The sequence below is a fragment of the Tinamus guttatus genome, unplaced genomic scaffold, assembly GCF_059628265.1.
Source record: "Tinamus guttatus ecotype Peru unplaced genomic scaffold, ASM5962826v1 Tinamus_guttatus_pri_ptg000281l, whole genome shotgun sequence".
In the NCBI taxonomy this organism is placed as follows: Eukaryota; Metazoa; Chordata; class Aves; order Tinamiformes; family Tinamidae; genus Tinamus; species Tinamus guttatus.
This window is the reverse complement of record NW_028288815.1, coordinates 699,250-712,477: the sequence shown is the minus strand read 5'-3', so window position 1 is coordinate 712,477 and position 13,228 is coordinate 699,250. Positions and strand designations below refer to the sequence as shown.

At 36.3% G+C, this 13,228-nt stretch overlaps 1 protein-coding gene across 3 annotated transcripts in view; it reads left to right on the top strand.

Moving 5' to 3' along the window:
• The window catches only part of TPP2 (tripeptidyl peptidase 2), a 48,945-nt gene that overhangs the window by 17,864 nt on the left and 17,853 nt on the right, over positions 1-13,228 (top strand). For all 3 annotated transcript variants that reach the window (XM_088527335.1, XM_088527334.1, XM_088527336.1), the window contains exons 14-23: positions 1,481-1,638; positions 2,468-2,544; positions 2,842-2,948; positions 3,696-3,850; positions 4,685-4,801; positions 6,021-6,121; positions 8,330-8,426; positions 8,704-8,841; positions 10,980-11,224; positions 11,456-11,534. In XM_088527335.1, coding sequence (XP_088383461.1) covers positions 1,481-1,638; positions 2,468-2,544; positions 2,842-2,948; positions 3,696-3,850; positions 4,685-4,801; positions 6,021-6,121; positions 8,330-8,426; positions 8,704-8,841; positions 10,980-11,224; positions 11,456-11,534 — 1,274 coding nt within the window. The remainder of the gene's footprint in view (positions 1-1,480; positions 1,639-2,467; positions 2,545-2,841; positions 2,949-3,695; positions 3,851-4,684; positions 4,802-6,020; positions 6,122-8,329; positions 8,427-8,703; positions 8,842-10,979; positions 11,225-11,455; positions 11,535-13,228) is intronic.

Sequence of the window (13,228 nt, the reverse complement as noted above, 5' to 3'; positions counted from 1 at the left end):
TGGATATTGTTCTGAACATGGAAGAATTGTTTCAGAGTATTTAAAAGTGCCATTCTAGCTTTAGGCTTTGCATTTTCACAATGTCAGAAAACAAAAATGGACTTGGTACTAATGGATAAGCATAAATACATCTAAAGCAGACCAGAAAGGGACTGAAAGATTTTGACTGCTTTCACATGAGTAACTGATACCCATCAAAATGGGTTTGACAAGAACTATTTTTTACCGTAAAGCATTTTGCTGGCTTTGCTTTGCTAAATATAAATTTGGACTCGCTGAGCAGCTAAATTAAGGTGCATTCAGAAATATCTGTGTGAGACCTTGTTACTGAGATTAATTTATTTCTTGAAACCGATGACCCAGAACAAAGTTGGCCCATGAAAAATGGTGAGAGTGTTCAGGAGAAGAGTTGATATGGATGAGGATGGGTTACTGATTCAGAGTAATCCTGTTGTTTCATAGGTTACGTTGCAATCAATGTGGTGTTTAGCTTGACAACATGACAGTAAAAAAATAAAATAATCCTTCATATATAGGACTCTATTTTGGCAGGAAGCAAACAGTTTAAAAACAGTTTTATAATAAATAAAATTAGTTTGCAACATTATGTTGTTTCTGTAGCACCTGCCCAGTTGTTGTGGCTGTGCTCTGCCTGGTATCTTCAAAACACCAGAGTTTGAGAGATTTTGTGAGATCGTGGGAGGCCGATCTGCTCGGTTGGTCCCTTGAAGTTCCCTTTGAGCTGACTGCTTGTGTTGTAGCTGTGAGGAAAGAACATCTGGTAGCAGAGACCTCTCCTGGCAAAGACGTAACGAATTTAAATGTGTGAAAATTAGACTAAGGCCAAGTCAGAATAGAAATAATGGATTTTTATTTTCTTTAAAGTGGCTCTTGTTTTTAGAGCAGCATAAGAATGATAGATGACTTTTAATCACTGAACAATTGCAGAGTTAGGTGCTTTGTAAAAGACATGCCTAATTTGGGTGTACTTTGTGGGAATTCTGTAAAAGGAAATAGGAAATTATCACAGTAGTCCTTTTTAATTTTGAGAGCTTAACCTTTACTAAGGTTGCTATAATGCAATTTGGTAATAAGTTTCAGGATCAGCCTAGTTGTTTTCTATTTTATTTCTCTCTGGGAAAGCCTCTGGCTCTGTACAGGAATGTGTACATTTATTTTCAGATTATGGCATGAGCAACTGAGGCATTGGCTGCCTGTGACTTTCAACTTTGTCAAGTTTGGTTGTTTTATGAGACATAATTTCAAAGCAGGATGTCAACTTTTGTTATATTCTGCTATTTCTATTTTAAAAGAGATAAGAGATAATACAGAATGCTCAATGTTTGTGAAGAAATTACCATTTGGGGACTATTTTGTCTCTGTTAGTTTTCTTTGAGGTAAGTCCATCTTAATAGCAAATATTGGGCTATGGTAGAATCCAAGCACTTATTATTGTGTTTTGTTGCTGTTTTTTTGACAGAAAACACTGAAAGAATCTCTCTTCAGCTGCATTTAGCTTTAACTTCAAATGCCCCGTGGGTTCAGTGCCCTACTCACCTAGAGCTTATGAACCAGTGTCGACATATAAACATTCGTGTGGATCCACGTGGTCTGAGAGAAGGACTGCATTACACAGAGGTATAAAAGTGCTCGCGTTTGAAGCAGGACTGTGTTCATGTGGTCTCTATCACCTACTTCAAGAAGTAGTGTTCAAAGAAGTAAAAGCTGTTCTGTGCAGACTACAGAACATTGCTGCCCTCTCTTTTGCTTTATTGGCTGAATCCAGGGTTCAACAGTAGTTACGGGGTGTTTTCTGTAGCACATACCTTTGAGACTTTGATAAATAGTTGCATTTATGTTTTAATGTTTTTTTTTTTTAAATCAAATATGTTGTACAGATATGCAGGGATAAAATACTGTTACTGAGGATAGAGACCTTTCTCATCCCGAACTTCATACTAATGTTAAAATGCTTGCATTACACTTGATTGTTTTAAGGATAAGCAGGTCTTTTCTAATACCAAGCTGCTAAGATGCTTAGAGTTATTAGACTTTTGCAGTACCAATGAGAACATTTTAGCAAAATCATGACAGAGCAGAACAAGTGTCAAAGAGACTTGGATGTGAAAAGCCTGGTTAATTAAACTGTTTTTTTATGAAACATAAACCTGAAACTCAGAGGAAAAGATTTTTTTAATGCAACAACAAAAAAAGTTAAAATATGTATGTTTGGAGCAGATTGTGAGTTTGAAATTAGGTCTAGTTTTTGATATGGGGACTATCAGTTGTCAGTTGAAACCGTAAACAAAACATGAAAAGCCCTTAAGTCTCCTTTCCTATTTCTAAGATTTTAGTGGTTGAAGTGACGGTCTCTGATTACAAACATTCAAAGTTATCTGCAACTAGTTTGAATATAATGGTATCTCTTACATTTGACTATAATCAAAACTGTATTTTATTTTGTCAGGTGTGTGGATATGATATAGCTATGCCTAATGCAGGCCCTCTGTTCAGAGTTCCAATAACTGTTGTTATACCAACAAGGTCAGTAAACTTTGTTCGCTTTTTCTAAGTTTAGTTAATTTGCTTTACCCAGTTTACCTATAGGGACCCCATAGTACCCCATAGCACCCCATACCTGACATGCCCCATAAGAACTGTTCTCTTGGAGTTAAGCCATTGAGAATAGTAAGAAGTATAGTGAAGCAGAGAAATAAATTAGTTGGTTCCTTCTGCATTGCATATGACCTAGGATCTCTACAGCAAATAACATCTATTTTAAAATATATTGGAAAAAATTTTATTTGATTGACCTTTTGAATTTCCTTTTTTGATTTACAGAGTAGATGAATCATCAAGCTACGACCTTACATATAAGGATGTTCATTTTAAACCTGGTCAGATCCGAAGGCACTTCATTGATGTTCCACAGGGAGCTACGTGGGCTGGTAAGGAAAATGATCACACTGGCAAACTTACCTTGGAATCTGTGTTGAAAGAATTTCAGCTTGAGTAAGAACTTGGTAATATTGACTTATACCATGGAATAGTTATTTGAGTTTTAGCCATTAGGGAATTACTTTAAATTGTCTTAGGATTTCTGGTGTGGTGGGATCCTCACTCAGTCTGCTAGAAACTATCAAATACAATCTGAAGTGATTGTACATTGCTGGAGGGATTTTCCTGTACATACATATATATATATAAAAGAGTATTTTTGTCAGAGGTTTGCCTTTTGAGATGATAGATGTATTAACCAAAGACAATATGATTTGTATTATGTCAAGTAGTTCCTAATTCTGTAATGAGGAGGTTTGATTTCTATGAGAGGGTGCCAAAAAGATTTTTATTTACTAGCCTTTCATTTGTCTGAAGCTAGTGTTAAAACTCTTAATTTGGAATTCAGCAGCAGTTTGTGCTGTAATTGGTACTATCTGATTAATTTTCACCATTCAGTAAAGAGTCAGTTTTTAGTTTTGCTCATCTTTAAACTTAGGTGGTTTTCCTTACTTACAAAGACACTTTCAGATTATCTGATACGTAAGTATTATTCACATGTGGAACCACTTGCATACAGTGTAACTTCCTAGATTGCAAGTAACTTTTGAAACTAGAGTCTTTTGCTGGTGAATTTGCTTCCCTTTCTTCCATTTTTTTGTCCCTTGAAACTAAACCTTTTTTTTGCTTTATTCTAGAAGTGACAGTATGTTCATGTTCATCTGATGTGACTGCCAAGTTTGTTCTTCATGCTGTTCAGTTAGTGAAACAAAAAGCATATAGAAGCCATGAGTTCTATAAATTTTCATCATTACCAGAAAAAGGATCAGTAACTGAAGCATTTCCAGTCTTAGTAAGTTTCTTTGGGGTAGGGGATGGAATGGGAAGAAAGACAGAAAAAAAATAGTGTATTAGCACAAAAAAAAAACCCTTTATTCACTTTGATTACAACATTTTATTCACCTTTTTAAAAAAAAAAAAAACAATTGTGTGGTTGGAAGTGTTTTTTATGTTTTGTTCTTTTTTGTTCTTTTTTTTTTATATATATATAATAGTCTGTCTATTTTGAAAAGGTCTTTATAACTTTATAACATTCCTCCCTCCATAATAGCCCTAAAGCCTGGGAGGGGTTGTGGTTTCTGTGCTGTTCAGTCTTTCTTACTTTTCAGTACCCTCTTTGAAAATGGAGATAGGCAGCCCAAAACTAAGTCTGCCCCAAACAATAGATTGTGAATTTTATCATTTCACACTTAAAAAATCTTCCAAAGCTTATTTTCCTATTGAAGCAAGAGTGGTGATTTCTTCTCTAATATTCATTTTCTAAGGTGCACACACAGTTAAAATCATCTATGAACTAACCAGCCTGCATAGTGTGAAGGGCAGAGAGGGGCATGTAACACATGGAAGTCAGACCTTTCCCAGCAGCGTGTACTTCTGGCATTCTTTGTTTTTGGTGGAATAATGAAATGTCCTGTTTTGCTGGAACTGTCCTGTCTCTTCTGGACAATCCCAATGTCATTTGATTCTGTGTAAACCTAGATTTTTGAGGTAGACTAGACATAACCAGGTGTTTTTGAGCTCTATTCTTTTTTCATTTGTTTATTTTTTGTTTGGGTGAGAGAAAGGTGGGGTGAATAGAAGGAAAAGATGGGAGCTTGTGCCTAAATGTTGTCTTTTTTTTATCCAGGCTGGAAAAACCCTTGAATTCTGTGTGGCCCGGTGGTGGGCAAGCCTTAGCGATGTCAGCATCAATTACACCATTTCTTTTCATGGTGTGCTGTGTGCTTCTCCTCAGCTGAACATGGTAAACCCCTCTGAGATCTTATTTTGAATTGCTAGTCTTGATAGTCTTATGATTCATAGTCTTATGACATATCCCAGAATAAAAATAGCTTTTACCTCTGTTCGTATTTAGGAAGACTGAAGGCATACTTATATGTTACGTATATATATAAATATATGCCTATATTTATATGATGTTAATCTTTTTCCATTAAATGTCGGTAAATTACATGTCAATAAATGCCTTCAGGTGTGTGTTCAGACTTGTGTTCTGTTGAGATATGCTTTTGAGGCTCACAGTTCAGGACAGCTGAAGGCACAGTATTGATGGTGATATTCACTCTGTGCCACGTGCTCATGCTGTGCCAGGGGCTCTAGGTTGTCCCTGTTTGAGCAGAGGGATTGAAAGAGATGATCTCCAGGGGTCTCTTCCAACCTCAACCGTTCTGTGATTCTGTGATATCATGACTCTGAAGAGCCTTTGATGCCAAAGAAGTCAAATGTTACTAGAAACATTAGGGTAAAATTCAGAGTCTGCCTTGCTCCTGCGTTTTTGTAGTGTTCAGCCTGGCTTGGCTTCCTCTTGCTTAGGAGAGGGCACTTTACTAGACTGAGAGGGCACTACCTGCAGCATTGACCACAGGACACTGTGCCAGCTGCCAGCTTCTCTTGGCTTCTCTCTCTTTTTCAGTCAAGGGCCAGAGCAAATCCAAGTTCTTATGTGTGAAGTCAGATTTATTTCAACTTTAAGAGCAGAATTAAGCAGGAGTTGGGTTGCAGGGGCAGGCGGTGAGAGGCAGAGAAGAGGAAGCAGAGGTGGTGTTTTGCTGAGGTAACCAGTCCTGAACTGGTGAAAGAGGAAAAGAGGAGGTAGTTGAGGAGATGGACATTGCAGTCTCTACTAAAGCATGTCCAAACTCCCACACTAGGTTAAGTACTTAAATTATCTTCCAGAACAGTAGATGGTTTTATTTTTTTCCAAGATTATCTGCTAATAAGGCTTTATTTAAGCTTGTGCAGTCTAGTGACTGACTGCTGAAGTTTCAGAAGTCGTAGCGTATCTGTTACACAGATAAGAGCTTGAGACATTTCCAAAATCAAGTGGTACTTGTTCTTTTAATACAGAAAAACACAGCTTGCATTGGATTATTGAAAGGCACATCAGATTGACATAAATTAGGTCCTAAATGCATAAAAACGTAATTGTTATACTTTTTTTTTTTTTTTTTTTTTTTTTCCAGCATGCTTCAGAAGGTATCGTGCGATTTGATGTTCAGTCTCTTTTGAAGTACGAAGACATTGCTCCATGCATAAATCTGAAAAGCTGGGTTCAAACACTCAGGTAGAGATTTTGGGAAACTGATGTGGGAAAGCGGACTAGTTACTCGTATGTGGCTGAAAGAGTACCAAACTAACAGCAAAATGCAGGGTAGCATCAGTGTTCTTGAGGAATACCAAGTAGATTTAGAAGTATCATGCAGAAAAATTTTGCAATTTTTTCTTTATTGTTCCTTTTTAATCTTGTTAAAACTGCATAATTAAGGTGACTTCTTCCATGCAATTTACTTTTCTTGGGCTGTTTCTTTTTTTCGAAACACAAAAGTATTTCATTGTTTTCCAGGGAGATTACTAGAGGTAAAACACATTATAATAATTAAAGAAATAAATTTTGGTAAGTTATTTGATGCCACTGTATTTTTGAAGCAGTCTTGCAAGCATAAAAATTGGTAGGTCGTATGCCTTTTGAGAAGAATGTATTGTTTACCATCACCATGGAAAAATTATCTAAGCTTGACCTGATAATTAGCTTTAAAGCTGCTACCTCTTTAGTAGAAATTTCTCAGAGTTATAACAACTAAATATTAAGAATTTCCAGCCTGATTTAAAATGTTGTGGATACTGCAGTTGTTCAGAATATAGTAAAGCACTTGAGATCAGACAGGAACCGATTGTCTTTTCTTTTGAATGACACTTCAAAAAAACCTGCTGTCAAATTTCTTGGGAAAAGTTGCATTTGTTTGACGCATGCTGGTTCAGAGGGAAAGCTTCGTTGGAAATTTCCTAACCAGAGCAATAATTTAGAAGACTGGGAGCTTCAAGGGAAGAGAGAAATGCCAAACAGCTTACGCAGTAGTTCTAGGGCTTGGGCCAAGAATCCTGGTCAGACAATTGGCCAGGATTAATGAAGAATTTAACATTTCCCATTACTTAAGCCCCTCATTTGGTGCCTGACTGAGACTTTTGGACTCTTGTTCAAAAGCTAGAGTCAAGATCACTTGGAGCTTGGAGTTGAAAGTACAGGCTACCTAATGCTAAATTCAGAAAAACCTGATTTCATATGCCTTAAGTGAACAAATGAAGCAATCCCCTAATGTGTATTTGCTTCCTTCTTGAGTGCTGTTATTTCCTTGTAGTATTTGGGAGGTGCTGATCTTGACAGCAAATGAACTCCATTTAAGAAAGCTAATGAGGAATATTTATGTATTTGAATTAAAGTTTGAATAGTGACTCAAATGCAGTATGAGTCATAATGCAGAGAAAAATAAGTCCTGAATGGCTTCTCTTTAGGTCTTTGAATTTCAAGTGCTTGGAGATGGGATGAGATCAGGGGGACATACCATGTTGTTGCTTTCTCCTTACAATTTTGTCAGCGGTTCCTACTTGATCCCTGTTAAGAGTAGGAATCCTGGGCTGAAAGGACATGTGCTCTGACCCAGTACAGACACCCCGGCCCCTATTCCAGCCTTGGTGCTCTTTGTACCGAAGGAGGTGATGGGGAAAAATCATGGTCATAAAACGAAGATTATCATAATGCACGTGTGAAATGTAACCTTGTGTTACACTAGTCACTAATTCTGCTTTTACTTTATTTCCATTAATTGTGGGTTTTTCCCCATCTTGATATTATTTGGCCTATAGTTTTTGATGTATAAGTTTTAAGAGTTTAAGAGTTGTGTTACTCTGAAGAATGGCTTCTTCCAACTCTATTTGAGTTTCCAGATGAGTAATTTTGGTTGAGCTTCTTCCTTTGCATTAGGGACTTATTACTCTGCTTTCTGCAAAGTCTCTTACTCTTCTGAAAGAACCTTTCTGTATCAAACAGATATCAACTAAACTACTTTTTCTGTCCTGAAGATTACTTGCCATTTATTCAGCCTGTGAGAAGTGCTGATGGCAACACAGACACTGGAGATGTAAAGTAACCTGCTGTATTTTTCCCCTAATCCTGAAGTCTGTTGATCTTTCCAGTATATCATGGCCTTTAATTTTGAGCATTAGGTGTGTTTGCTAAGTTCTGCTGGCTTCTGTATATGGCAATATCTGATGTCAGTAAGCCTTTTAAGCCTTTTTCTTTAAACCTGACTTCCATTGTAATTGAAGTTTGTTTGATTGTTTGTTTTTTACAGTGTTTGGATAGCTACAGTATTTTAAGAGAAACGGTTGCACATTCTAAATTGAGCAGTATTTCAGAATATGCTTCTGGTTTTGGTACAGCATGAATGTGTCTTAGTGATGCCTTTTTTTTTTTTTTTTTTTTTTTTAACTGCAGACCAGTGAGTGCAAAAATAAAACCTTTGGGATCCAGAGATATTTTACCAAATAATCGTCAACTATATGAGATGATTTTGACTTACAACTTCCATCAGGTAAAGGGATATTTTGGTGACTGTTTGTCATTAATGAATACAATAAGAGTATAGCTACAGTATACATAAAGCTATAGCTTCAGCTTTAAGTAGATTCCTGTCAGAAATGGAGTCTAGAGTCAGACGAGCTCTCTAGATTCAGTACCGACTTGGTGCTTTTTAGGAGCTGCTGTTGCTTGAAATCGTGTGAATTCAGATCTTCTTGTGAATGCATACATCAGAATTGTGCTTGTTTCACTCAGCAGTGGAATAAATGTTTTGACCTTTCTTTTTATAGCCTAAGAGTGGAGAAGTAACTCCAAGCTGTCCACTTCTTTGTGAACTGCTGTATGAATCTGAATTTGATAGTCAACTGTGGATTATTTTTGACCAGAACAAAAGACAAATGGGGTCAGGAGATGCTTATCCACACCAGGTACAGAGCAATATGTTTGTTACTTAACTACTTCCTGATATATGAGTTTCATTTCTCTTTGACCTCCCAAGCCTGCTTTTAACTCCCAGCAGGTCCTGATACATAGGTATAATATGAAGAACTGCAGTACAGGGGCAGTATCTTTCAGGGATGTGTTTCAGCTACCACCTTTATTTTGATGAATTTTTTTGATGGAACACCTTCTTCTCCCAAGGGAGGTGTTTTATGGCTTTATTTCTATGAGAAGCTGTTAACTTCTGGTTTCTTGCCATTTTGACCCATGCTGCTCAAGAATGAACTCAAATTCATGTTTACTAGGATGGCTTTTTTGTTTTCTTTATTACAAAGATACATTGAACGTTTCTGTTTAAGATGAAAAGCATCTGTTGAATTGTGGAGTTTATTATTATTACTTTTTTTTATTTTATTTCAAGTTGTCTTGTCACAGATTTGTGTCCATGAAGGCTGTTCTTCATAAATGTCTTTGAACAGCCTTTTTTAAATGTTGCAGCTTGTTTACTTTCTATTGTTGTCTTTCAAGGGCTGCTTTTAGACCAGACTAGTAAATATTGTACCCTTTGTAGGGGTCTCTTTCCGTTGGAAAGACAGTGGATCTGGATCTTATGCAGGAGAAGAAAAAGGCAAAAGGGGAAAAATTTTACTTAGTTCATGTTTTTTATCAACTATTTTTGCTAACCTGAGATCACACTTGGACTTCATCAATCTGGTGTTAATTTTGCTAGATTGATGATTCTGGAATCATAAATATTAAGATCCACTTTAATTCATGTCTTCTGAGCCTTATAAATTAGGTTCGCAATTTAAAATGTTTAAACTTAACCTGCATGTTTAATGTACTATAATATCTAAAAATGCTGCAGTAGTCTGGTACTTATGGTTAGCGGACTGCTGTGTGCGCCTCGTTCTGCGTCATAGAAAAAGATCTAAAACAATTCAAAATTTGTAAATCCAGGAAGAAATATCAACAGGAAGCATGACTCTATTACCCGTTAAACTGATTCTGGGAGAAGGAGTTATCAACCAATGTCTCTTTCCACAGTTGTTTGATCCTTTCCTCCTTCTATATGTGGCTTCTCTTATCCTGAGAACAAAGTCTTAGTGGGGGACATATGAGATGCTTGGAGAATTATCCCTTGCATCAGAGGATGAGCTTTTAAAGGTGTTTCCATGTGATTTTTTGGCTTAGATCTGACCGAGACAGCTTGTGTCTTTTAATTCTTTAGCTTAAAGGAAAACATCTTAACTTTATGCTCTTCCAGGCTCACTGGCCATTGAGCGAGAGTGATCAGGATTTTGTTCTGAATTTAAGTTATGTCTGCTGTTACGTTGATAGATTGCCCTGAAACGAATGGAGCAAAAGTCTGAGACCTTTGGTATTGATGCAAAAAGTACAGAAAAGTTCTGATAACTCTGAACCTTAGTTATTACTATAGTGTGGGAAGATGAATATAGTGTGAGTACAGGCACAGCAGTTGTATTGCATTTATTGCTATACAGGCAAAAATTGCGCAAGAAGAAACAACTGCTGAATTGCTATGTCTGGTTGAACAACAACAATGAAAAAGTCTTGGTGTCATTGTGGATTATTAGTTAAATAAGGCTTACTCATCAAAGCCTGCTGCTCTTGACTCTACCTTGTGTATTTCAGAAGCAGCAGCAAAGTCCAACCTAGCATACTACTGCCCAAAACATTCATATAGGCCCATTTAGGTTGGGAGAAATAACATTTTCAAAACTAAGAATCTGATCTTTTACTTTTTTAAGTAAGGATAGTGTTATCTGTGTATGCCTCCATACATATATGGAAGCCCTGTGGAATCAGGGCAAAGTATCTGTCAGGTCTTCAAAGAATAGTCTAAAACCCAAAGGAAATATTGTGTCCTTTTGTGGAATTTTTGTGGAATATTTGTGGAAGTTGTGTCCCTATTTTGATTTGGTCTCAGAAATTTTGAAGTACATGATTTTCATAAGATTTTAAAGGCCAAGAAACCTAGCATTTTAAAGATGTTTTTAAAAGATTGAGATGCATACATTATGGAAGACAAGATGTTTGTTTCAGAGTTTCTCGGTGCATGGTATGTTTAATCTTGACACTTACAAGAACTTCTTTCTTTCAGTACTCTGTGAAACTGGAAAAAGGAGATTACACTATTCGGTTACAAATTCGTCATGAACAGAACAGTGAGCTGGATCGCATCAAAGACCTTCCATTTATTGTTTCTCACAGGTTGTCTAATGCCTTGAGCTTAGATATTTATGAAAACCATAGCCTTGCTCTCTTAGGAAAGAAGAAATCCAACAGTTTGACACTACCACCAAAACACAGTCAGCCATTCTTTGTTACATCTCTGCCAGATGACAAGTAAGTTGTTGGAGTCCTTCTGTGGGGGGTGTGTATATATATACACACACACGTATATATAATCTTAATGAGCTGCCTATTAACCAAACTAAAATGTTACTTTGTAGTTTATGTCTGTTGAGGCTTGGTAATTCCTCCTGTGTTGCTCGATCAGGGTTTGGGTTCAGTATTGTAGTCTCAGTGGAGCATTAATGAACCTGTTTTTTATATTGAATTTCTTTATTTAAATAGAATACCTAAAGGAGCAGGACCAGGGTGCTACCTCGCAGGAGCTCTTACACTGTCTAAAACAGAACTTGGAAAGAAAGCTGTGAGTATTTGAAACAAACGATATTTTCTTTTTTCTAAAAGCTTCAGAGCAGGAGAATGGCATGCGAGGAAATGTTGTAATTTCTTGCTTTAATACTTTAAAGAACACTCAGTTTGTTAACACACTTTAGAAGCAGTTGTTTGTTTTTAAATTTGAGTAACTTCTAGCAGTTTTATTTTCATCCTCTAATTACATTTGAAATATTATTTTTAAAAATTTGAATTCTAACTATTCCTTGGCTTACGGTGAATCTGTAAAATTTGTTCAAACAACTGCTTTTTCGTTTGTGTGGCAGCCTTCAAAAATGGTTTGATATAATTGCTTAGTTTAATATCATTTTTGAATGGATAAAAGTATAAAACTCCACATATTTTGTTCTGTGCATGCTGACTTTCTAGTAGATGTATATACTCTTCCTTGCATGTGTACAGCTCTCGGCAAAAATAAGTGCTTTCTTAATACCTGCATACTATTTTTACAAAGTATGAGGCATTTGGTTGACTCAAAATGCCTAAGCAAATGTTCTTACCTGCTGCACACTGTGATGTTGTCAACCACTAGTACAATAGTAAGCTCCGACAGAATGTATTTCATGGTGGAAAAAAGCTTAAGGTTTTTTTGTGCCTTTTTTTGTTCTTGTTTTACTCATAATGCAACATTCTGTAGAAACTGCTTTTTAACTTGAATTAACTTGTAGTGCAACAGCGTTTGAAGTAGCCAGGTAACTCTTTGTGTGGATCTGGTGCTAAGGTATCTTGAAGATTCTCTTAGCCATTCCAGCCTATTTATATAGAAGATAACTGAGAGTACATTTAAATTACTGCCAATCATGAGTATTTAGAGGCAGTCCATCTGTGAGACTGTATATTTCTAAATGTGGCTGCACAACTTGTATCCGAGCACTTGTTTTCAAATAATGTGCTTTTGTGAGAAGATGGGAATATATTGCCATTTATATGTCATTGAAGAGACAAGTTTAGTTCATTAAATCTGATCTAGTTGTAATCAATAGGGAAAGTTAATTCTAGGTGAAATTGCAAGTTAGCTAATGTTTGCTGAGAGATGTATATGTAGGAGGCTGTATTTCTAATGAGGGAAGAAAACTAGTAGCTAGCTAAAAATTCTTTGTTATTTGATTCCTGCAAGGTTGCAATATACTCTTATAAAATGCATGGAAAATTCATTGCAGTAGCAGAGTTTAGTTTGCCTAACTTGAATACCGGAATTTCTTGAACATTTAGTTGCAATTCTTGTTTGTCTTTATTTAAACAGTAAAGTTGTATACAGTGATTTCTTGGATAGAAAGCAGTAGTTAGCAGGTATTACTTGTTAAATTTCATTTATTGACAATGGAGAGAACTATAGAGCTTATACTGAGAGAAATTTTTGATGAGGCCTGTCTCGCATTGTACTGCAAAGCATTATTGGGATGATCATATTTCACTGGAAGAAGATTGATATTAAGTAGTGCTCTATTCTGCTGCCTTCAGTGAACTTCAGTATATACCTGTAGACCAAAAGAAGAAATAAGGAGCAAAGCTGTCCCCAGTTCACCAAGTGCAGTGTGGGAAAAGTATATCTAATTTCAATGTGGTGGTTATGAGATAGAATGGTGCCACTAAACAGTCTGAATCTAAAATCTGTGGTTTTGAAACTGGATTTCTATATTTTCATTAATTTGAGCTAAGTGGTTA